General features: G+C 35.9%; 1 protein-coding gene across 1 annotated transcript in view; it reads left to right on the top strand.

Annotated features, from left to right (window-relative positions):
• Positions 1-26,282, top strand: part of LOC120637949 — a 31,410-nt gene extending 5,128 nt beyond the window's left edge. The window contains exons 2-5 of the mRNA XM_039910038.1: positions 17,286-17,526; positions 21,889-22,022; positions 24,173-24,322; positions 26,089-26,282. Coding sequence (XP_039765972.1) covers positions 17,286-17,526; positions 21,889-22,022; positions 24,173-24,322; positions 26,089-26,240 — 677 coding nt within the window. The 3' untranslated portion in view covers positions 26,241-26,282. The remainder of the gene's footprint in view (positions 1-17,285; positions 17,527-21,888; positions 22,023-24,172; positions 24,323-26,088) is intronic.
• Positions 26,283-27,048: the final 766 nt, after the last annotated feature.

Genomic DNA, 27,048 nt, shown 5'->3' with positions numbered 1-27,048 from the left:
TATCTGAGTTACCGGTTTTTTTCAGTAAATTCCCAGCGCAGCCAAATGAAATCAAGAGTTTGTTATTTTCAGTCATGTAAATTGTCAGACACCCTGAGAGACACTTCCACATAGTATACAAATCGTGACGATAATCGGGGAATATTATAATATTCAAGGTCAACAGAAAATCACCATTAGACATGCTGACAAGCTAATGAGGATCATTTTGCCATTGTCTGTGGTCGAGTCTTAGAAGAATTCCATACCCAGGGCTATTTGTGCCAAGGTCACTTTCGAGCCGTTGACGAAATACGGCAGACATAATGTTTGTACGGACCCCATGTTTGCGAAGTCTTGCGTATTGTAATGGAACCGGTCAATCACGCGGTCTGTTAGGGTTACCATAAGTGACTAAAATTAGAGTGTAAAAGTAACGAAAAAATGCAAATCCGTATGTACTTTGTTTCTATAATAATTCTCACTCGTTACTATGGTATCGCCACTTCTGATACAACATGAATGTTATGTTAGAACAACGAATTGAGACGCGGCGTCGCTAAATTCGTACATTTCATACCAAACTGCTTATATTTTTACTTTTCCTCATTTTAAACTTAATTTGTTTAAGTTATTTTAAATTTTAATTGACTTAAAGTGCAGCAAACAAAAAAAAAACATATAAGTCCCCCTTTCTAACAATTGACATTCGAAATGGGTACCAATCAATGTATTTGCGCTCGCACCATGAACTGAATAGTCAAATATATGATTGGCAGGGTTTGATTATGATTTTATGTATTATGATATTTTATAAACTGATTATTCACGTTACTAAACCAATAGTCTGTTATTTTATAAGATATTCATGGTTTATAGAACGTTTGTGATCGTAGGACTAAAAGTATTATTTTTGACAGTAATTATTTTACCTTTTATGCTCTATACGTTTAAGTCGGAAAAGTCCGTGAGCTAACAACATAACGCGGGAGTAAAGTGAGATTGTGTCTATTTCAATATTTTTGGACACAATGCACTGAAATGCACACTCGCAAAAATAGCTGAATGGGGGTATGGAATATGCCAAGTGAATATGGCTTCCGAACCGGTTGTAGAATCACTACAAACAGACTGACTTAACGTTTCAAAAGTGCTTATAAATTAGGCCTTGAAATAAATGAATTTTATGTATATCGCGTAATACACAAAATCTTGTGATTTCTTTGGATGATTTAAACATTTCGTCTTAGCTTATCTGACATTGAACTTACGAAGAATAATAAGTACCTATTTAAGCAGATAAATAGTAGATAAATGAACTGAGTAGGCAGAAAACAAAAACACTGTTCATTCCTCAGAGAGATATGCAAGGATAATTCAAACTAGAAGATATAATAAAAAAAACTGTCCACAAAATATAGTACCAATAGTAGCAATACCAGTGATGTTTGTCAACCAGGAAGGCTGCGTGTTTGTTAATTGGTAGGTAGATATTAAAATTAAAATAATTTTAATTTTAATTTTAAAATCTACCTAATTAGTACTTTAAGTTGACATGTTAATACAGTTTGTTATGAAGTTAGCCATATTTGCGACGTAGGTTGTTTCAAACAAAAAAGGAAGTCCAAGTGATTATTCGATAGAAAAACTGGTTCAAACACCAGTTTTTTCATTACTTAATTCTCTCTGCCTAAACATAAATAATATTAAAAACAAAAACAGGAAGTGTTTGATTAGTTAATAAATAAAAAAATCTAAGTATTTTGCTCAGAACTACAAAAATAGTATATTAGTAAACTAAAATTATAAAAAGCATTGTTAGTAACCGTAAGTTATTATTTTTTTCTTCGCACACATAATATCTGTTCATATCCTTCATCCAGTAGTCACCGTTTATTGTCGTAGCAGAAAATACAAAGACATTAAATTAATTAAAATTCAAAGCACGAAGCGTCAACATCCTTGTATGACCCATCTTAGAGCTTATAATATTATTATGTAGGCCTAATGCAATCTGCTTGCTCAGCCTTGTATCCAGGAAAAATTAATAATGAGATGTTTAACTCTCAGCAAATAAATATTGAATAATTGAATAATATTATGGCCTATTGAATAAGATTATATCATCAATAGCCTATAACAGTCCAATGCCACAGACACAAGCACATATACACACACACAAACACACAACACACACACACGCGTACCTTGACACACACACATACACGAAAAGCATATAACACGCCATCGGCCCAGCGTCGGGGTAAAAAATTGCTACACTCCTAAAATCGCAAGTAACAGCAACAACACTGTTGCAAGTACTTTGCTTAAATTAAGCCCCTAGTGTAAGGATATACCTATTTTTTTTTAACTTTAAGTCCCCGATGCTTATACTCTTACTGAAGTCTACTCTAATAAGATGGTGGAATTTCGCTTGATGCGGATTATGCGTAGAATAGGCACTTAGGTCCATTATTAATGTCACAAAAATAATGATAAGAATCATGCAGCCTGACGTAATGATGCTATTTTACATTTTTGGATCTAACGTAGACGCTTAGCGCAATCGGATTCGATCACTGTCAGTGCCTACCCTGCGAAGTATATAAGAGGTCTTTGGTAGGTACATACTGGACTTCTTAACTTTATTAAGGGCGCTTGCCCTCCAATTGAATAAGTTTCGTTTGCTTATATTCAAGGAAATCCTTCATAGTATCACCACTTATCGCAGCATTGATAACCTTACAAGTAGGTACTAATGACCTTTAAACCAGAACATAATGATTCAGATTGAAAAAAAAAATGTTGGTTAAAGGGTTTTAATCTATACAGTCAGTCAGTATAACAGTCAATAATTATTATAATTAATAGTAATATTTAATTATAAATATTTTTTTAAAAATAAATATTACAATCTACTCTACTTTAATTTGCAATAATACAATGCAAAACTCTCGATTAATTTCTTAATCGAAACCATACTTAACAATCATCCTTTCGAGAAGAAAATGAATCCGGGAAATATTCTTTTGCTTCTTTTGCTCATTTTGAGTAAGTTACTCAGTTGGACATCGTGAGACCATAGCAAGATTCCAAAGAAAATGTAAGAGTACCTTAATAAAATAAAACATTACGTCCAACATAACCTTAGGTGTCATCAGCATTCATTCCTTTCCAAAGAAAATATGAAATTAACATAACAACATATCCTTAAACGTCATCAACATTAATGAGCTACATTAAATAGTGCTTTACTCAAATTTAGATACGATTCCTTTAGTCCGTTTCTTTTCCTTGTATGAACTATTGTGAAGGGCGTCATATTTCCAGGAAATACTACTCGAAAAAATAATGTTTCCGATCAAAACAAATTGCTCATTGATCAAAACAATCGATACATTAAACATAAGGATTACTGAATCCAAATTCGCACGACAATAGGCCATTAGTTGACGAACTTATATTTATTTAAATTTATATGTGATTCTATTTTTATAGTTATAAAAATAAATAGACATCTATTTGAAAGCTGTTAAGTTTGCAAAGTGTGCAGCTCAACCTTAACGAATATTAAAATGCGAAAGTTGATATGTCTGGTTACTTGTTTATCCTTCCTATATGCCCTAATCAACTTCTTTTTTTAGCATAGAGTTAGTTAAATGGACGGGGAGTAATGTAAACTACGTTTTATCACAGGAAAACAAGCTCTTCCCACGGGATTTGTAAAAAAAAAACGTAATAAACGCAAACGAAGAACGCGGGCATTAGCTACATAATACTTTGTTATATAGTAAGCAATGCCAGCCCTTCGTTTACCTAAGTTTAAACAATATATTTAAACACATTAAACAAATCGTGGTTACTAAATGATTGATGAATTCCTTGACGACAAGGCTGCCTGGAAGCAGGCCACTCCGCTCTCATCTCTCACAAAACAGAAAAATTCTAAAGATTGTTAAACCATAAAATGATGTTGGCAATCTGCTGAGTTTCACGCTCTTTTTAGTGGAATATGACTTCCGAACCGGTTGTAGAATCACTACAAACAGACTGACAAAAGTGCTTATAAATTAGACCTTGAAATAAATGAATTTTATGTATATCGCGTAATACACAAAATCTTGTGATTTCTTTGGATGATTTAAACATTTCGTCTTAGCTTATCTGACATTGAACTTACGAATAATAATAAGTACCTATTTAAGCAGATAAATAGTAGATAAATGAACTAACTTAACTTTAAACAGCTACAAATATATTAACTTATTCTTCGCTCTTTTAATTATACAGTTCTATGACTTCCTAGTCATTACTGTAATGAGTAGTAAAAATTAGTTTACCGAACCATGGAAATAATCTTTTCAAAGAAATAGTACCCAAAACTAATCGAAAAAATATGTATACCTAAATGATAACTCATAAATATAATGCTTCTTATTTATTTTACATATTAAGGCGTAGTCGCTCGCGGCAAATTCACCATTCATTTATTGTATAGATTCATTGGGTAAGAGATGACCAGTTCCCAACCTTGTGGTTCTTTGTATGGGCAGCATAAATTTTAATGTGCGGTGCGGTGTGTGCCTTGAATTCGTTCGTCAATAAGGGATGAGCTATTGAGACATTCAATTGTCCATGTAACTATAAAATATAGACGACATTGACCCGTAGACCGGATATATTTTACTTGTTTTACCTTAATAATGAGTCAGGGTAATGTTGAGGAAAAGTATGCACATTTTTTTAATATTGTTTAATTTTATCATTTTAATTATTGCTGAATTAAGATGTCCTTTGTTTTTACTAGAATTGCGGTAAAGCTATACAGGATAATTTTGATACCACTGCGTATTTTTTATTACCATGTCGGAGCTCATTATGGGAGGAGTCCCGTGCTCTGTAGTGGACCGGTAATGGGTTGATGTGATGAAGCCGTCACACAGACCATTTATTATAATTAACTAGCTGTTGCCCGTAACTTCATCCGCGTTTGGTTTTGTTTGTAAAGCATTGTTTTTTGTCTGGGTTATCTGTCAACTTAGGCTAACCCTAACCTGTTAGGGTTATGTTTACCATACTCCCATAACAGGTTAGCCCGTTACCATCTAAGACTGCATCATCACTTACAACCACGTGAGATTGCAGTCAAAGGCTACCACGTGAGATTGCAGTCAAAGCCCACGTTGACATGAATGTTTCACACATTAATGTTATTCAGTGTCTGGATGTTTGTATGTATTTTATAAGTATTTATGTTTATAATTCTTAAAATTATTCATTAGTCATGTTAGTACCCATAACACAAGCTACGCTATTAAAGGCTATTTGACGATGTGTGTATTGTCTTAGTATATTTATTTATTTATTTAATTCCGCTTAATCGTCGTGCATTCTTGGCCAGACCGAGAATCAAACCCCGGATCTCGTGATAGTTAAACACAACAGATGCTAACCAGTAGAGCAATAAGGCAGTCATTGCCATATTACCCAAGCAAAATCACCGTCCAATTTGTCTCACTTAGCGAACAACCATCGAAGCAACAAGGATTAGTCATAACCTCAGAGTAAAATAATAATTGCAAAGATAATTTCTCTCAAAGTTTCCAAACTCACTTCCAGTCTGACCGCAGCCAGTCGGATTGGGGCCTTGACACTCTTGCACCTTGCGAAATTGTTGTCTGTAGTAACCTCACGATTTAAAAGCTCGCCGGATACCCTATTCTGATAAAAATCTATAATTCGCCTACGACTTGTAGGTTAAGGTGATTTTTGATAGATGAGATGCCATTTATTAGTTGTGACACATTTTTACTAACGAAACCTTGGTGTATAATAACTTTATTAGCATTGCGAATAGGATAAAGGTTAAACAAAATCTGTTTTGTTTATTTTAGTCCGTTAATTTTATGTAATACGAAATTTTATGAATTTTGTATAACACAAAAAACGAATTAATTTTGACACAGAATAGTACTATATATAATACTATATACTATACTATATTAAATCATTGAAGTCCTTAAATCAAAAACTTGTAAGCCGTCATGGGACTCCTGGCAGATGTGAAACATCGAAATTGTTTTCTGTAAGTTATTGCAGATATTGCGTAATCCCTATCTCTATCCCTACTAATATTATAAATGTCTATGTAAGTTTGTTTGTTACGCTTTCACGCAACAACTGCTTAACCGATCCTCATGAAACTTTGTACACATATTCTTGGAAGTGTAAGAAGTAATATAGAATACTTTTTATCCCGACATTAAGCTCGGTTCTTTTGGGAGAGGGGATGAAAGTCTTTGACGATTTTACACCATAACTCCGACAAATTATAACCGATTTAAATAATTATTTTTGTACTATAGAGGTTATAATATGTGTTTAATTTTACCCAAACTTTGTGTAGATCTGAGGAATGTGGTTGGAGATAGATGACAGAACTCCTCAGCGGACAGCAGCAATCCCCTCATTTAAGGCTTAGCGATACTGAATACTTTAATTTTTTTTTAGAACTACAACTAAATTGAATGCCACATCACAAAACAAAATCAAACGCAGACGAAGTCGCGGGCAACAGCTAGTGAAAAGATAAAGCGTTACAAATTTGTTCCACAAATAAAAAAACTCCTTTTTGTAAGTTAGTTAATATTTTCTGTTTTATTACAAAATTAATATTCATTGTTATTGTTACATACGAAATACAAAAATCAATCATATAGCGTGGCGATGCGTCGCCACGGCCTGTGATGCCACGTAAAATATCAAGTAAACCCTCCGCCTATAGATGTTTCACATCAATAATTACATCATTTACATCATCAACGACGTGCCGCTCAGCGATTTAGCGTTTCGGTACGATGTCGCGTAGAAGCCGATTAGGGCTATGGCTACCATACTCCCTAACAGGTTAGCCCGCTACCATCTTAGACTGCATCATCACTTACCACCAGGGAAGATTGCAGTCAAGGGTAAACTTGTAGTGGAATAAAAAAATAAGATAAGTTCTTATCACTTGGATAGACTTCATGAACCAGGATCTACAGGAATAATCCAGAAACTTGAAACCTTGAGAGTGTCAAAAATGTGCCCAAAATTTCTTGCAATTCGGCAATTCTCCATATCTTTTTTTTATTTTATTTAATCTTTCTTTTCTATATATTTTATATCAACAATAACCATGGCCGCCAGATCGGTATATATTTAGTTACCTAAGGATGACATCAAATTCTCGGTTGATGAAACGGCCCATAGTTTCGTGTCAAGAGGAAATAATTAGTTTTCCTCTCGGCCACGGAGTTGTAGTTACACTCAGTGTTTTACACAGGGTGTTCGACGATTATGAGTATTGGATATCTTATATAACTGCCATACCCAACTTGGTCCTACCGCCATCTAAATTTAAAATCCACAGCACCGGCCCAAGCCCAATGTGCACAAAAATTTACAACAAAATCCCGGAACTGATGAAAGAAAATCAATCTGGTGGTCTCTCAATATACATTTATATATATTTATATACATATTTATATATACATATATATTTAGATTGGCATTCTCTTTTGAAAATAAAATTATTATGTAATCTATATGACATTGTAATGGACTGGATGAGTGTTAGCCACTACCATCTTATACTACATCATAACGAGTAATAAATTTAACGAGTCCATAAGCATCTTATAAACTAATATATATACGTGCTCTATCTTAGTCTGCATCATAAGATGTGATTGCAGCTAAGCTCTAATCGAGTATATATTTAGAATTAAATTGAAAATTCCCGATTTTTACACTACACCCCGATCTCTCCGACATAACTAACTCGCTAGGCTTATACATATAGTTTCCTACCTAGTGATAATATAAAATTCTTAGATGGCGACGGCCCATGGTTTCGTGTCAAGAGGATATAAAAGTTTGCTCTCGCCCACGGTGTTTTAGTTACACTAAGTGGCGCCGAGTGTTCGACAAAGAACATAAAACAGCCATCTTATAGGCAAGCGTGCTCTATCTTAGGCATATGATATATATTAGGTGTTGTTGCAGCCAGCCAATTAAAAAAAAAAATAATTGATTTAATGTGAGTTCCGAAATAAAATTGTAAATTTAATGTATTGAATCGCCATCGGGTCAAGTAAGTAAGTAATAGGTAGATGAAGAAACGTTATTCGCAAAACATGTAAGCAAAGACAAGATTTACGGTAAAATATACGCGGATAATAAATTCATTACTTTTGAGACATTTGACAGTAGCAGTATAATGACTGTAGTAGCGCATATTTCTTACAAGGCACTGAATATCCTAAAGTTCCTTAAGACTAGAAGTAAAGAAGGTTTTTCATTTCCATCTGCCTACTGCAGCAGAACATCCTGTAGATGCCACTAGTTATACTAACTGTATTAACTATTACGTTGAATAATTACGTGTGTTACAGCAGAGTGATTTTTATCTTATCGTTGGAAGTTTATGATTTCTTTACAATACCTAACAGCTACTCGCAACTTCGTCTATGCATGTTTTTCTGCTACACGCTACATTAAGCACAACCCCAACTCAAGAACATTGCAGCTTAAAATATCCCTAACGAAGCCTTCTTTCTACTTTACTACAATGTTTAACACGCCACAACATATTAGAGAGAAGCAGGCGTTACTTTGTGGAAATCCATGATATATTATGAAAGTTAAGCTTAATTTGCTATACTCCGCGAAAAGCAGTAGAATCTGTATGGTATTTAATAATTTCTACAATCCGTACGCACTTTGAGTAATTGTTAAGTAACTTAACAATTATTCATTGTAAAGTCAACATCTCCTGAGGATGCTCCGGTTTGGGAGCGAAACGTGCGTAGAGGGTACATTGCCGAAGATCTGTTTGGTGTGGAGTATAAGGATTGAAGAAATTATAAATTACACCTTACAGACTTTCCTTTTTTTCGCGGAGTATAGCAAATTAAGCTTAATTTTCATAATACACCACAACATATTGAATCAATTCCAATGTTTTTGTTAAAAAACAATGCTTTATCCGCGCGGAACCCATGAGTTGTGACGTCTCTATGAATATAGCTCAATGGTTAAAATCGGTTCATGGTTTCCCGTGGTAAAAAGTAGCCTATACTTTATGGCATAGATAAACAATGATGTATTTTATTCTGAAACTACACTATAAGTTACGAATTAAATGTTTTATTTACTTAGTTTTTGTGATAAGAGATAATTCCCATCTTACATTTTTTGTCATTACTGGAAAAAGTTATCCTAATACGACAATGCCGCATGTTATGTAAATTATAATAATATATATAACTATAGTGTATATGATAAAATCCAAATCGCTATATTTGTGAGTTCACTCAGAGTGCATGCATGCATAAATCCGTCTTCTCGGCTATCACATTGAGGGTACGGAGTGCGCGCGTCAGTGGCGCCTCATAGAGAGGTTTGAGGTGCGTGCTGGGATCGGAACTCGGCCCCTCGAAAGTGAAGCCGAGCTGCCCAATACGCTATCACCGCGTCATATAAACACAATATGAGTTTATTTAATGATAAAGATACAACGAGATTACCGCCATGTGGAATGTTGAGTCGACCGTTGTTGTTCCGATAGTCGTTTCAGTCAATGGTCTTCTCGCGAAAAGCTTCGACCATCTCAAGAAGCTTTCGCTTGGTTGTTGGATCAAGGGTCGGATACAGAAGGCAGTAGTCCTTGACGGCGCGTATTGTGAGGAGGTTTCTCACTCTGGAGCCCTGACCACCGGTTGCTTGGGCATTCAAAAGCCCCGCAAGCGGAGGGTGGAAGTTTTTTTTTTTTTTTTTATAAATTTTTAATAGTGTTTTTTAATTTATTCTTAAGCATTGTTAATAATTTAAAAAAAAAAAAGAAATAATAATAAATGATAGATAATATAACAAGATACAACAATACTAGCTGTTGGCCGCTCTCTTCGTTCGCATTTATTACGGTTTTTTTTAACAAATCCCGTGGGAACCATTAGTTTTCAAAGGTTAAAAAGTAACTCTATGCTAAAAATCAATTTAATTAGTGGATTAATTAGGACTTAAAGAAACGACTAACAGACTTTTGCATTCATAATATATTGTGGTCTCTGGTGGGCTTTGGGCTTCACGTTAACTCGACAGTGAGACGGTGATAACAAAAAAAAGTTGGCTATGTTTGTTGTGGGCTCTTCTTAGAACAGGGCGCGTTTGGAACCCTCCTAGCTTTAGTTTTTAGTTAACGAATGCAGTTATCACCATCACTAACATTAGTGTTAACATGTTAAATGTATGAGCGCTTCATAAGCGCCTGTGATAAGGTCTACATGGATGAAACAAATTTGAATTTGAATTTGGCCGTGGCTCGTTACCACAGACCAAGTCGTGCCGCTAAGCGATTCAGTTTTCCGGTGCGATGTCGCGTAGAAACCGATTAGGGGTATCACTACCATACTCCCTAACAGGTTAGCCCGCTACCATTTTAAACTGCATCATCACTTTCCATCAGGTGAGATTCCAGTCAAGGACTAACTTGTAGTTAAATGAAAAAAAAAATAGTTATAGTATTTTATAGTATTTTTTTTAAATATAATAATAAATATACTACGACAAAACACACATCGCCATCTAGCCCCAAAGTATGCGTAGCTTGTGTTATGGGTACTAAGATGCCTGATGAATATTTTTATGAATTACTAGCGTACCCAGCCCGCTTCGCCGTGCTAGATTTTGCTTTATTTTATTTAAACAATAAACTTACATCATTAAATTTTTAATTTAAGTCTCATAATATATTAAATCGATTATTTTTCTCCGTATTCATTCTCTTCTATTCTCTTCTCGAGCGGGTGAAGATCATTACCCATGTACACCCAACAATAGAATATCATCATAGTAAATAAAAGCTGTATTTGACAGTTTGACAGTTTGACAGTTCAAAAATAGGAGTGCTCCGATCGTCACCTACCTTTACAGGATTACTCCGCCAGGTCAATCCGGAGATTCCCTGAAAGTTTCATTGAAATCGGTCCGGCCGTTTCGGAGCCTATTCGGAACATACCCACACACTTTCTTTTTTATATATATAGAAGATATACATATTTTACTTATAAACACCCAGACACTGAAAAACATTCATGCTCATCACACGAACATTTTCCAGTAGTGGGAATCGAACCCACGGACTTGGGCTCAGAAAGCAGGGTCGCTGCAAACTGCGCCAATCGGCCGTCAAAGTTATAAGGATAACATTTCTCAATACCCCTAACTGGTAAGCCAGCTACCAACTTAGACTGCATCATCACTTACCACGATGGAAGATTGCAGTCAAGGTCTAACTTGTAATGTAAAAACTAAAGTTAAAAAAGTGAAAATACTGTTACATGTTCTTTTCCTGGGTGAAAAATAATCTTACATCGTAAATTCCTCCTTTTCTCACTACAGAGCACGAATCTCCTCCCACAATAAGAAGGATTCAGGACGTAGCCACATTATCCCAGTGCGTATTGGTAGACACCACTATCACCTTTGAAAACATTATGGAATAATTTTAGACATGCAGGTTTCCTCACGATGTTTTCCTTCACCGTCGAAGCGAGTGATATTTTTAATTGCTTAGAAACCCACATAACTTAGAAAACTTAGAGGTGCGTGCTGAGATTCAAATTCAAATTCAAAATTTCTTTATTCATGTAGGCCTATCACAGGCACTTATGAAGCGTTCATACATATATGTTTACATAATTGTAAGGGGATGGTGATAATATCGTTCACCAACTTAAACCTAAAGCTACGAGGGTTCCAAACGCGCCCTGGTCTAAGAAGAGCCCACAACAAACTCGAAAGTTAAGCCGAAACTGCAATCAGGCTATCGCCGCTGCCTTTAAGTCCAAAAATGTTCATGTTTACAGAGCATTATCTAGTAAATTGCGTCATAAAAGTGGAGTAATATATTAATGGCACCAATCTGCACTGGGCCAGCGTGGTGGACTGCGGATTTAACCCCTTCTCATTGTGGAAGGTGACCCTTGCCCTGTAATGGGCTGGTAATGGATTGATATGATGATGAAAATATTAATATTTCTATATCCCTAGTCACTCAAGACACGGCAAATTTAAGACTACAGTATTTCGATATTTATTCAAGTCTGTCGGGCGTTGAATGACGCCCAGACAAATTTTTGGCAAAAGTAGGTTTTCGGGCCGGTGTTTACTGCGTTACATAAGCTGGGTATATAACCGCTGACCTTGTGCAAGAGTTTGTTGTACAAACTGTTCAAGTTCAAGCTATGAGCTACGAATATCTGCACGTATATTAAGATATTTACTTAGCTATTACACTTTGGAAGATATTATATCCTTTGGGAGCATCGTTATGTACGCCACACCATAGCGTGGGGATTCTTTCACGGTAAATTATATCCCCCGATTATATCCCCAGACCAGGGATATAATTAACGTGTCCACCTGCTAAAGCACGGAAACAGAGAATAGAAGAAGTTTACCCCCGTTTATTATTACACATATATTATTTGGATATTATTTCCACTTGTGCGCCAGTGCTCTGATTGCTATAAAGCTGTGGGAGAAGATAAATTTGTATCCTTTCCCCTGGTAGATAATCGTCTCCTGCCCCTGCTAGCCGTGTTGAGGGGACAAGTCAGGGGGACAGATAGGAATAATCCTTGAATAGTGATGGTCCCATTAGTGGTACCAAAGTAGGGTACAGGTGGATTAAGTTGGCTGTGGATGAAATAAACTAAATTGAAGTATTCTTGAAGAAAAATGAATGTCAAGAAAGTTTGAAAGTACTTCAAATAAATAGTATTCCATTGAGAACCTCCTCTTTTTTGTCGGTTAATAAAAAGTTTTCTCTCTCTATTGAAAATCTACCTTCATCATATCAATCCATTGCCGGCCCTCTACAGGTAACGAATCTCCTCCCACAATGGAAGGGTAAAATCTACCTCGGTTTATAATAAATACATAAGCTGTTTCGCGACTTCGTCCATGTTTATTACAGTTAGTCCCACAAGGTCCGGGGTTCGAAACGCGTAGTTAGATAGGCTAACCGCTAGAATAACGGGGCATTTCATTCGAGTGGGCTGTTCATTCTTTCGCCCTAATTTCTTTCTTCGGATGGACACTTACCGATAACCACCTGAGGGGTTGCTACGGCGTCACCGGGGGAGTGAGGCGAGCGCGAGAGCTCGCCATGAGAAGAGCCCCAGGGCTCGACGACATCGGGGGGAAGGTGTGAGACGTCGATCCGAGGGTGCCTCCTGCGAGGATTCGGACCTCGGTTCGGTTCGACGTTAATCTGACTGTTTGCGCCCTAATTTAAAATGGCATTCAAATATTAACGGAGCCACACAATACCTACATTTACTAATGTACATTTTTACACTCTTTATAATTTAATTTTACGCTACAAATTGTTGCGAGTGTTGATTGTAATACGATTAGAATGTAAGTACATAACGAAGAATTAGATAAGAGAGAGATTTTTGCTTACAATCAAATTAAAACTTTGTAGCTAAATGGCATTAATGAATAGAATATTTTTTATCTTAGGGTCCGGATTTTAACGGTATATAATAATGAGATCACAGTGATTGTATGGACCAGTGGCGTGCACTTCATATATGCACAAAAGCACTGGCTACCCCAAAAATTTTATACAACTTGCATAGAAGGATTTTTTTTTAATTTTATGCTATTTTCCTTTTTTATGCCTACCCTGGTTAAAATCCCTACGCACGCCACTGGTATAGACAAGATTTTTTTGTAAGAGCTTACCTGTTAGGGTTTTTGCAGTTATATTGGACTCATACCGCTTTGGTCTTATAAGTAGGAGGTCCCTGGTTCGATCCCAGCGGGGGTAATTTTGGAATTTATAACTTCTGAAACCGATTGTATGTGAGTGGGGTATGATTCTGTCATATATCTGATCAGCCCCCGACTATTTTAAAATGAACCATCGCTTATCACTTGGTGAGGTAGCAGTCAAGTGCTAACTTGCAGTGAATGTCTTTGTCGGAGCCGCGACCGAAATCATCAACTTTCACCCACTAGACAAATCTTCTTTAATTCATATCCCACTTACATAAGCGGGGCAAATGCCCATATTGTTGTCTGCCTATTCGTGACTTAAGTATTCCTAAATATCTAGCCAGAAAATTAAAGATTTAGCCTCTAGCTTTAAACTCTCCAGTAACAATAAACTGATAATTAATGTAGCAGAACTAAACGGCGCGAGAACATAGCCACCAATATGGCCGATATAAATATATTTTGTCAGGAGCGGGAATTGAACCCGCGACCCACGACCTCACTGCGTCAGACAGTCGTCACAGATTAATTTTATCTATACATTGACATAAATAGCAATAACGTGATTGCAGGAACACATGAACTCTTAGTAGCGTTTAAAGGGAGATCTTTGCTAGGCTCGGGACAAGCAAGTCCTATAGTTTGGAATGTAACTACGTATTACGGTATATACCTATAAGGTCGACTTCCTGGACGTAGTGAGGGTTTATAAGCGAAAAGTCCATTGTTCTGTCCCCGACAAAGGCAATTTTGAATTTTCTTTAGTGTATTTTAGTGGGAGTTTAGAAGAGTTATAACAAGCCACAGCCGTGCGGGCTGTGGCTTGTTATAACTCTTCTGACAAAGACGTCCCGCCAAGCGATTCCGCGTTCCAGTACGATGTCACGAAGGCTTCAAAAAATCAGTGAGGGGACTTTACAGTTTGGATATTATATTTTTTAGTTCTCGAGTTGACGGGCCATAAAGAAAGAAATCATTCATTATACAATAAAGTTTTTTTAAATAAATATACTTAGCAAAATAATTACTTTATGCAGTGTAGGTCTGTGTCTTAGCCTGTTAGTGTCTTTATTTACCTTTTAAGTGTTGTTTCTTACAAAGGGGGGCTGTTACCATTTGACAATGACAGTTTTGTAAGGATTACATATAATTCTGAAACAAAAAGTCAGCATTATTACTAATAATCATGGGTAGTCAAGGCGACGTGACGTAGTGAGCCTGTTATATAATTTTTTTTTAAAAACATACCTAAAATCTTACATGTTTTTGAGTGAAAATATAACTTGACCCTCATACAAACCTTTAAGGTCAAGTCAAAGTCAAAATTCTTCTTTATTCTCAGTCTCAGAGTCTTTATTCTCAGTTTCCTTTATTTATGGTAAGATTCCCATATAAATTAACTTACCTACCTATATATCTTAATATATAAAAATCTCCTGTCACGATGTTTGTCCGCGATGGACTCCTAAACTACTTAACCGATTTTAAATTAAATTGGCACACCGTGAGCAGTCTGGTCCAACTTAAGAGATAGGATAGCTTAGATCTTTAATTATAGTCACAATTTTATTTTATTGCAAATTATTTGTCTATAATTAATTGACAGTCACATGTTATATATATATATATACTACTATACTCATTTAAGGCTAAGCGATACTGAATACTTTAAAAACAAAATCAAACGCAGACGAAGTCGCGGGCAACAGCTAGTATATATATATATATATATACCTACATACAGAACCCTCATTAAGCCATTAGTGCATTGTATCCTAAAACAGTAAAATCATCCCGCACGCGTCTCTCTTTACACCCGCGGAATGTTGCTAGCTATCGACCTTTCCCCGCTTTACCCATTTTATGGTAAACGTTGAGAACATTAGAGGTAAAATAATTAGGTTCTGTCAACTGCTAAATGGTATGAAGCGACTAACCGCCTGTTCGAGAAACACTACTAAAGTAAAGTAAAAAGTACTAAAGTATAGTAGAAGTAGAAGTTCAGTTTGACGGCCGACTGGCGCAGGCGGCAGCGACCCTTCTTTCTGAGTCCAAGGCCGTGGGTTTCGATTCCCACAACTGGAAAATGTTTATGTGATGAACACGAATGTTATTCAGTGTCTGGGTGTTTATCTGTATATTATAAGTATTTATGTGTATTATTCATAAAAATATTCATCACTCATCTTAGTACCAATAACATAAGCGACGCTTACTTTGGGGCTAGATTGCGATGTGTGCATTGACGTAATATATTTATTTATTATTTTTTTTTTAACTTTATACTAAAGTACACTGTTTCCTTATGTTCTAAATAAAGTGCTTATAAATAATCATATATCTTGTCTTTGCATTTCTTGTAATGTATGTGTTTATTAAAAATCTTATATCAATAATACATCTTACATTTTGAACACAACTTTTTTTTCTTATTATTGATAAAACACACATGAATAAAAGTAAAAGTATTGGAGAGTTTGCTTAAAAAGACAGATAAGAAAAAAATAACTTAATGTATGTTTTCATTCGTATAGATCGGTGCTAACAGGTAATTTGTAGGTCATTGCTTGGCGTCACCTTGCCACCACTGACCATTACACATCACGCGAGTCGCCACTAATGCAAGTCTTACATAACGCATGCCCGATACACAGCTGCTGCTATCTCTGTGGTTTTCTACGTTAATGGATGTCTTGTGAAATTACTATTTGAACATATAAAATAACTTACTTTTTCAAAAAAAGAAACCGTTCGTTTCATTCAAGAAACACCCTGTACCTTTACTAATTTAATTCTTAAGATTTCACACGATTTCTTTGAGACTATACTCATTCAAAATATAAAAGATTATCCAAAATCCGCCTATAATTAACGAAGATGAGGGTGAAAAAAATACATACACTCGAATATGAAACCTCCTTAATATTCTTATATGGAAGTAAATGCCTAGCGCATCTCATCTCCTTGCCCCAGGGAGCACGTTAAGCCATTAGTACGAACAACTTACCTATTATCAGAGTTCGCCAACTAAGCCTGCCTTGGTGTAGGTTAAACAATGTATGGCGGCTAAAAAAAACTACATATAGTTTTAGCTTCAGTATCGATTATAGAGGGTGCCGCGGACAATCAGTACCTATCGATCATAGAGGGTACTCTAAAAAAAAAAACTAAAAACAGTCGCCGTCGATCTGACCTTAAAAAATCTCACTTTCCCTCAATATACCAGAAGCTGGCTAAGCCCATGTTAACTACCATACTCGCTACTATCTAATTCAGACAAGTCACATTCCACCAGGTGTGTTTACATCCAAGGGTTAACTTGTGGAATAAAAATATAATCTGAAAATACCGGCTAATTGCGAGGTAGACTTTCACAAGAAGTATGAAACCTCCTACCAAAGCATTCAACGAAATCACTTAAGTATTTTAGAGTGGTGTTCAATAAAAAAGTATTCATTGGTTCGTTTCTTTCACAGCGGAATACCTATTGCCATGCAGCCGGAGCGATCCCGAACTAAATTCTTGCATCAAGCGGTCCTTCAATCACTTGCGGCCGTACCTCGCCATGGGTCTGACAGACCTGGACGTGCCACCTGTGGAGCCGTTGTTCATAGACCGACTGACGATGGAGAACGAAGCTGGTCCCGTGCGAGTGAGAGCCACCTTCAGCAACATCACAGTCATTGGGCCCAGTAATTATACTGTCACAAAAATCAGGTAAGCTTAGGTGTGAGACCCATTACCGGTGTACTACAGGGCACAGGTCTCCCACAATGAGAAGGGTTTAGGACGTAGTCCACCACGCTGGCCCAGTGCGGATTGGTGGATTCTACGGCCTTTGAAAAAATTATTAGGAACTATCAGGTTTCCTCAGGATGTTTTTCTTCAGCAAGTTCAACAGCCCAGTTCTAAATTGCTTAAAACGCACATAACTTACATTACACAACCTTTAACCTTTAACCTTTTACACGGGATCCCTGTGGACCAATTATACACAGGCATCGCTAAACGCTCTACGAGTTCTGTATAATGATGGTTTCAGAATGCTGTTGGGCTTACCCCGTTATTGTAGTGCATCAGAAATGTTCGCGATGGCTCATACTGATGACTTTTTTGCCATCAGAAGAAATGGAATAGCATCCTTGATGAAAAGAACGCGGGTAAGCAGTAACGGTATTCTGAAAGCACTAATAGATCGATACGACTCTCCAATTTACAAGTTGTATATTAAACTCCACGTAGGGCTGCCTGGACGCCTAAATTTTAATTTGTATCTTTTTTTTAATTTATATTGCATATTAATATTTAATGAAAGTTTTTTATTTAGTTTAGTTTTTAATTATTCTATTTATGTTATAGTGTAGTTCGTAGTTAGGGGTCATAGATACCAAATAAATAAATAAAAAATATTTCCAGCGGCCGGCAGCGACTCTGCTTTCTGAGTCCAAGGCCATGGGTTCGATGCCCACAACTGGTCAATTTTTGTGTAATGAACATAAATGTTTTTCAGCGTCTGGGTGTTTATCTGTATTCTATAAGTATTTATGTATATTATTCATAAATTGATTCATCAGTTTTCTAGGTGCCCATAACACAAGCTACGCTACGCTTACTTTGGGACTAGATGGCTAGTGTGCGTTGTCGTAGTATATTTATTTATATTTATTACAAAAGTTAATGTTCCGTGCTGGAATTTGACCCGGCCTCCCAAAAGTGAAGCCCAAATACCCTGTGCATACCCTTTGCATACCCTGTGCATACCCTGTGCATACCCTCTATGCACGCCACTGGATAATAGGCGATGGTTTTCCGGTTACAATCAGGTTGGCCATTTGCTTGGTTCATCAATTATATTAAAATAAAGGCTGAACTTACTGAACTGTAATAAAATAATTGAGTTTACATACATTAAAATAAGTATGCTAGGCTAGTAGTAACTTGAGACGATTTATTTTTTAATGATATGATAATAAGAGAATATATAAATATAAAATAACAATAACATACAGAAGTAAAGCATGTTCGCGTTATTATCTGTTGATACGTGCCATGTAAGTTTAATAATATACTGAATGATAAGATTCGTTTCGATCTCGTAGTTTAGATTCTCTTACGAAGTCTTTAAAGGGTAAATTATTATACATGTTACAATAATATTAACATTAAGCGGTGATAGCCTTGTGGTTGGAACTTCGGCTTCACTTCCGGGAGGCTGGATTCGAATCTCAACACGACCCTCTAATTTTTCTATGTTATGTGCGTTTTAAGCATTTCAAATATCACTGGCTTTAACGGTTAAGGAAACCTGTATGCCTGATAGAGTTGCGTGCATAGAGGGTATGCACAGAGTATGCAGATGGTATAAAATGAAGAAAAGTTCTAGAGTTAAAAAAAACTCAAGGATAGGCATTGTGAGAGTTATAAATAGCCAACCCTTAAGTATTTATAGCTCGTACTGGAGATTTTCTTCATTTTATATCATCTGCGTACCCTATGCATACCCTCTATGCACGCCACGGGCCTGAGAGTACCCTGTAATGTTCTCAAAGGGGTGTAAAGTACACCAATCCGCACCGTGCTAGCGTGGTGGTCTGGCCATGGCCTAAAACCTTTTCAGAGTGGGAGGAGACCCGTGCCCTGTAGTGGGTCGGCAGTGGTATGATATAATGTTTATGATGATGGTAATGACAATAACATGGTTAGTAGGTCGTCTAGGTGAAGTTCTCGCACTGCAAGGAAACTGATCCTACAGCTGCCTTCACATAATTCTTCTTTCTCCCTCAAGTCCGTCCCCTATTCAGGCTGTTGAGCTTTGGAATGCTTTGCCTTTGGCTATAAGAGAGGCACAATCTATCCATATATTTAAAAACGTTGTATACGTTGTTTTGTTATACTCTTCTTTTTTATGTACTTTTTATGGTGTGCAATAAGTTCTTTCATTCATAATCATAAAAATAGATCCAGTAACCGCCTTATTTTACATCTCACCAACATGCAGTGGCGTGCATAAAGGATATGCATAGGGTATGCAGATGATACAAAATAAAGAAAAACTCCAGTACGAGTTATAAAAACTTAAGGATAGGCTTTTTATAACTCTTGCAAAGCCTATCCTTAAGTTTTTTATAACTCGTACTGGAGATTTTTTTCATTTTATATTATCTGCCTGCTTAGTACATATCCTGTGCATACCCTGTATGCACGCCACTGCCAACGAGCCAAACAAAGCGACATCGTAAGATTTTGTAATAAATAATTAACAGCTTCCCAGTGCTCTTAAGATTGGCTAATATCTTGTCAACAAAAAGCGCTACCATTTTTGATGACTATAAGTGTATAACAAGTTGCTAAATGTTAGTGTAACAAAACTATTATAAGACTTCGCATCCACAAAGAAGGACGAGCTGAAATCTGAAATCTCTTTGTTGGTTTCATATGGAACCTCCAATGATTTTACCAATCTACGAGAAACCTCATTTGTGATAAATACTTGTAATTTTTTATGTTATTTTGCTAACCACAATGAATAACAATCATTTTTCTTAGTTTTTTTGTTAGATAGGTATGAGTCCAAAGTCACTGAATAAAACAGTTCAAATAGAGAGAAGAGAAGGTTATTTTGAGGCGTACATACATTTTTATTCACAATAGTGTGGTTAATTTCATCTAAACCAGAGAGATAAGGCACTTTTGATTAAGTCGTATATATATACAATACTATAAACAGTACGGTGCGGTGGTGACGGAGTAACTACAGTCAAACTTCGTCGAGTATTATTTTTATTATGACCATCTCAGTGCCATTTAAGTTAGCTCGCTAGCGAGAGAAAATAATATCGTTTGGTATACTTAATATAATAATCTATTCTTTTTCGACAAAATCTATCAGAAATGCCAAGTTGCGTGCCAAGAGATAATTATGTCATCTTCTCTCGTAAAAAGTTATTTTTTCCATTTTGACAAACTCTATCAGTTCGGCTAAGATGCGCTCCTAAGAAGATAATTATATCTAATCATTATCTCGTTTTATTTTATAGAAATGGGATAAGAAGATGTTAGAAACATTTATCTAATGATGCGCACATCTTAGCCCTTACAGGTATAAAAAGATCATCAGCTGGGTAGAAAAATAGTGCAGGAAAGCGAAACGTGGATTCTTAAAAATAAAAACGCGCCGCGATCGCTATGGTTTATTGCCTTTATATGGATGTCGTTGCCGTCTCAAATTATTGTGGGTAGCTAGTTGGTCAATAATAAATAAAAGCACCACGTTTCGACACACTTACCCAGTGTTGTATGGCGGATTATTGTTAAACTACTTACCAATGTAACGTGTAGGCGATGTAATAGGCGGCATTGTTATTACGTTTTATCTTAGTTCATTCAAAAAGTCTACAATCTGGGCCAAGTGCGGCATAAATTTTAAGAATTCTACAAAGTAAATCATACTTTTGATATATGAAAATCAGTAGCGTGTTAAATATGATTCTAAATCTCTATTAACGTACATTATTATCATTTATTTACATATTCGTACAAATAATAATATTTAAGTTTATGTAATTTAAGTTCTTGAAGAAGTGAAAAAAAAACATTTAAATTCTAGGGGTTTTGCACGCTCTTCACCCCTTGCGTCTTACAATGAAGAACTTATTGTGATGTAATTTCGCATAGAAAGTTTGCATCCCGGAGACGGCAATTCTTACTAAAGTGTGTTTGCATGTTTGCTTGTTTATCCTTACTTCACGCCCTAACTAAACAACCAATAAACTTGATTTTTGACACAGAGTTAGTTCAAAGGACAGAGAGTAACATAGGCTACTTTTTATCCCAGGAAGATAAACAGATCCCACGGGTTTGGGATAAATCTCTAATAACAGCGGCAAAGACTGCGCGGCAAAGAATATGTTGAAAAAAGAAACGTTATTGTGAATTACATTTTACACAAATTTGTACTCAAGCAAATATACTATTTCTATTTCTATTTCGCTTCGCCCTTCAAAATTACTCGGCTGTAGTGAGTTCATCAGGACAGGATAGTTGTACTTTATTCTTACATGTTCATATGATAATTTTCAGATCAGATCTGAGGAAGCTGCGAATCGACATGGGGCTTGTGTTACCACGCATTGAAGTCACTGGCCGATACGAAGTGTCCGGACAGGTGCTGTTGTTCCCGGTACGCTCGCAAGGCGACTTCTGGGCCTCATTCAGTTAGTAAACTTTATTCTTATGTCATACAATGAACAGAGAAGAAAAATTAAAGTAAAGTTTAAAGAGAATTTCAAGATCTTTTTGGCGCAGCAGTGATATCGATATCATAACGTATCATATGTGAAAGGTTCCATGGGTCCGGTCTTCGATGGGGACAATTTGGAATGCATAGTTTCCGAATTTTCTCTTGTCTCATCTGGTGGGAGGTTTCAGCCGACAACCCTATCTACCGCCAAAGATATAAGTAACTATGATATGATGTCGCGAGACGTAAGGGCTAACTTGTAGTGGAATCAAAGAAAAGAAAGAGTGTGGAGGACTGAGTTTTTGTCGTGTGTTTGTTGTACGGATACTTTTCAACGTAGGGTTAGCTTGGAGGAGCTTAAATTAACGATGCGTTTACGTATTTAATTACAGGCTTACGGTTTGTAAGATCGATTTATATTTCTTGTACATTCCAGCACGGCTAGCATATGCAGGAGACAATTATCTCCCCGGTGAATACGAAATATTGGTATTAGAGCAAAATTATGTTTCAAAATATTGGCATTACAGCAAATTTATATTCTATGGTACAGCTACCTACAAATTTATCGAATTACTTTTATGGCTTGTTACAAAAAAGCAGTGAAATGCAGTTTTGCAGTGGTCACAAATAAACCCAAGGTCGTGAACGGCCGTGCCCTGAGCAAGGTCTGACTTAATATCGTTTTACTTATCGACGCGGAAGTAAATTTTGGGTTTATTCTTTATTTAACGAGCCTTGATCGTATTGCAAAGGTATTAAAATTGAATTTTTAAAATTTTCTTTTATAGCCATATTTTGTGTACTTAAATCGGATCATGATCTTTCCTTATTGGTTCACTTATTCAGGGTAAGATTTAGCCAAAGGCCATATTTAGGGAACTTTCCTGTCGTGTATTTTTTGAAAAACATCGTAAAATCGTTTTTATTTTTCATACATCGTGATCAAAAACAAAACATATCTATTATAACTTTAAGATAAGAATGCTACAACTGCGTGATCCTTCTATTAATATTTTTATTATTTAGTGTGTATTTTTTCGTAAGTATGTATATAATAATAATACACCCCACCAATCGGTTTCCCTTGGTTTTCCTAATCCTAAGGTTGCCTGGAAGAGATCGCTACTAAGCGATAAGGCCGCCCTTTGTATCCTACTTTTTAAGTTTATTTTTGTTGTGTCCATTGTTCTTTTTTACTATTTGTGGTGTACAAATAAAGTGTATAAATAAAAAAATAAAATAAAGAGTGTGTTCACGAACTATTCCGTTTCCTATTACCTCACTTTTCTAACATCAAACCGCGACGCTTTGAAATAATCTATTAGATATCCGTTCGATACATAGATATCTACAAAACCCTTTGCTTTCTCGTTTTTAATGCGCACTGGTAATATCTAGAATTCCCTTCCGGCTTCCATTTTATCTGCTGCCGATATTATATTAGCAGTTCCTTTAAACGAACAGTAGAATAAAGTAAATAAATATAAATATACTACGACAGTGCACACAACGCCATCTACAAAGATAGCTGATGAATATATATATGAATATAATACACAAAAAATATGTATAATATACAGATAAACACTGAAAAACAATCATGTTCATCACACTAAAACATTTTCCAGTTGTGGGAATCGAACCCACGGCCTCTTGGACCCAGAAAGCATGGTCGCTTCCAACTGCGCCAATCGACCGTCACACCGAACAGTGCATCTTATAGGCATAGAATTAAAAACATACACACATAACTCTCATTCAACCATTATTGCATGCAGTTTATTGTGTCTTAGAACTCGCGGAATGTTGCTAGCTCACAAACTAATCCCATTTTCCTCACTTTATGGTAAACTTTTAGAACATAATGATTTCTGTCAACTGCAAAATGGAATTAACTGACTATTGACCATTGACCGTCTGTTTGAGAAACACTACTGAAGTGGAGTGAAGAGGAGTGATTTTTGATGCTTCAATATTAGTCGTGTACACGGTTTCTGTAAATTCTTAATTCTGTGCTTATAGGGCGTTCCACCTTAGGCTGTCGCATAACTTAGGTGCGATTGCAGTAAAGTCCTGGTCTATTTATTAAAAAATGCTCTAAAATCCTTAACTCTGTTGCAGACGACGTGGTAGCTATAATAAAGATCTTCGGCAAGGAAATCGAAAAGCAGGCTGTGAAGTACATGACGGCTGATCGTATGCAGGTGGACTTTAAACTGAAAAGTTCCCGCTTTAAGGTCAGGGACACTGTGAATCACGGCAGTGTTATTGGTGAGTAATTTTCCTGACAGTTTTAAATATAACAATCGCCTATCATATGGGATTGCTATGTGTAAACCAACGAATTGTATACGAAAGCATATTTTCTTTTGGTGTTTTATCTTTACGTTGTTAAGGATTAATCGTTTTTGAATAATAAATAATTAGGAGATCGGTAGTTGAGCTACCAATGCAAAATTTAAATTTTGCATAGCGCATGCAAAATTTTCATGAAATATAGAGATCGCTAATATCATAGGATCTGTATTTAATATTATTCATAGAGTCGTATAACAATAAATAAAAAGTGGATCTGTTTTGGATTTCAACCATATTGTTTGGGGACAATATTTTTTTGTTTGATTTAACATTTAACGGTTTAATAACGGCTCTTCTCAGTGGAATCTGCCTTCCGAACCGGTGGTAGAGTCACTACAAACAGAATAAGTCATTCTGTTTGTAGTGACTCTACCACTTAGAGTGAGAGTGCTTATAAACTAGGCCTACTTGAAATAAATGAATTTCGAATTTTTTGTATTTTGAATATTTGTTTTGATGATCGGTTTTGTAATCCTGTTATGAAAGCCACTACCTTTACGTCGAACATTTGCTATACCGTGTAAAGAAAATGTAGTGTGGTACACGGTTCTTTGTTTGTCTTCTACACAGATAGTTATTGCTTTCATAGTAAAAGTACGAAACTTTAGAGAAATATATTTTTTGTTAGTATATAGACCTACCTACTAGACGATAACACGTCGCGGATAAAATTTTTGCAATATGCTTTGTCAAGTCAACAGGGTTGGATGGGGCAATTGGTAATAGCTCGGATTATCCGAGCATAATAGTGAGTCTCGTAGTTATTTCTATGTGACAGCGTCTGTTCTTTGTCCTGAGGTGTCAAGACACCTCACATATTGTATGTGAGGTGTCTTGACACCTCACATACAATATGTGACACACAGATCACTCTCAAAATGTCTTCCTTGTATTCACACATGAACGTTTGTATTTTATTTTATTGTATGATGTAATGTTATCATCCATGGGCATAGCATAGATTTTGCAGGTCTGCTCATAGATTTTAAACGAAGAGTTAGTAAACGTTCCCAATTAATAACTTTCCGCTTAGTGACAGAAAAACTGCCTCATTTTCTGCCAAAAATACAGCCTGACTGTTCAACGCGGAAATGCAGTCCGCATTCTTGTCACTAAGTATTCTATTTTCAGCGTTAAATTAAAATTATAAATAATGGAGAAAGAGTTCCGGGAGTTGGGAGTTTTTATAGGAAATTTCCTCCTCTTTCAGAATTTCTTTGAAATTTCTTAAATATGAATAGTTTATGAAAGATTGTCAAAAACTAAATGCCATTTTTATCATCTTCAATTGTTTATAAATTTTGCATGTTTTGATGTGCTAATACACGCTTTTGGCACATTTTTCTAGGCGCCATTTCGAATCCAATGAGCTATCGCTCATAATTTTAAGAGCAGTATCTCTATTTTGTACCATTTTCAACTTGTCGACTAGACTAGTCCTGACAATCAATCAACTGGATTTTTGGCATAGAGTTAATTGACAGGACGGAGAGTACCTAATATTGGTTTTTTACCCCAAGGAAACAATGGTTCCCACGGGATTTGAGAGAAAACGTAATAAACGCGGACGAAGAATTCAACTTTTTATTGATAACAACTAGTAACTTATCAATAAAAAGTTAAAAAGTTAAAGGTGAAAAAAAAATTCTATAAATTATCTGGAACATCCTAAATTTCAGGAGAGGCGATGAATCAATTTCTAAATAATAATGCTGCTGAAATAATTGACGAGATGAGACCGGCTGCTTCGGCGGCCATCGCGAAGCACTTCCGTGTCTTCCTCAACGCTGCTTTTGAGAGGATACCCATCGATGTCTGGCTGACACCCTAGTGATGTGAACTGATCAACAGTGACTTTAAATTACTTAATAAGGTACAAGATTAATGATAACCCTTTTACTTATAAACTTATAAGTAAAACAATATAAATTTAATGAAACGTGATTTAGGTGCTGCGCAAACAAAGCCACTTTTGTCTCATGTTTTGGATTCAAGATTTTCTAATGAATACTGTATTACTGTATGAATTTAAAATTAAAAACGTATTCATTACTTGTGTGTCTAGTTGCTTTCATTTGACACGCACGGATTGCTTGACGGAGGGTTTGGTGTGATAAACTAGACACTAAACGTATTTGATTGCAGACACAATAATAAACTTGCCTGCTATTGCAAGTATATGCAAAACTTAGGTCGTCTGTACTGTACACATGACACGGCATTCAGTGTGAAACTCGGGCAAAACTGCCAAACAAGATAAAAAAGGACTAAACCTGTAGTGTCCACTAGTGTCCAAAAGTAGCAACCAGCGACTAATTTCTTTGGGTCTACTACCAGCCCTACTTGTATCCTAATTCAATTAAATTAACTTGCTGATTGGTTTTACAATGTTAGTAGAGACAATATAAGGATGAAACAATCCGCCTTAGATGACATGCAAGAAATATACTAGTATGTTCTTAAACTAATTTCTACTTTCCATAATAATACAAGTAGGTATTACTTTTTGAATTTTATTGACGTTTTGTCGATTTATCATCCTTATTTTTTCCATGTTCAGGATACTTGAATAAACTTTCATTTAAAAATAATATTGCTTTGAGTTATGATAGTAATACTTGAGTAAGTATTTGCCGTTA

This window comes from Pararge aegeria, chromosome 4 (assembly GCF_905163445.1).
Source record: "Pararge aegeria chromosome 4, ilParAegt1.1, whole genome shotgun sequence".
NCBI lineage: Eukaryota > Metazoa > Arthropoda > Insecta > Lepidoptera > Nymphalidae > Pararge > Pararge aegeria.
This window is presented reverse-complemented; position numbering and strand designations above follow the sequence as displayed.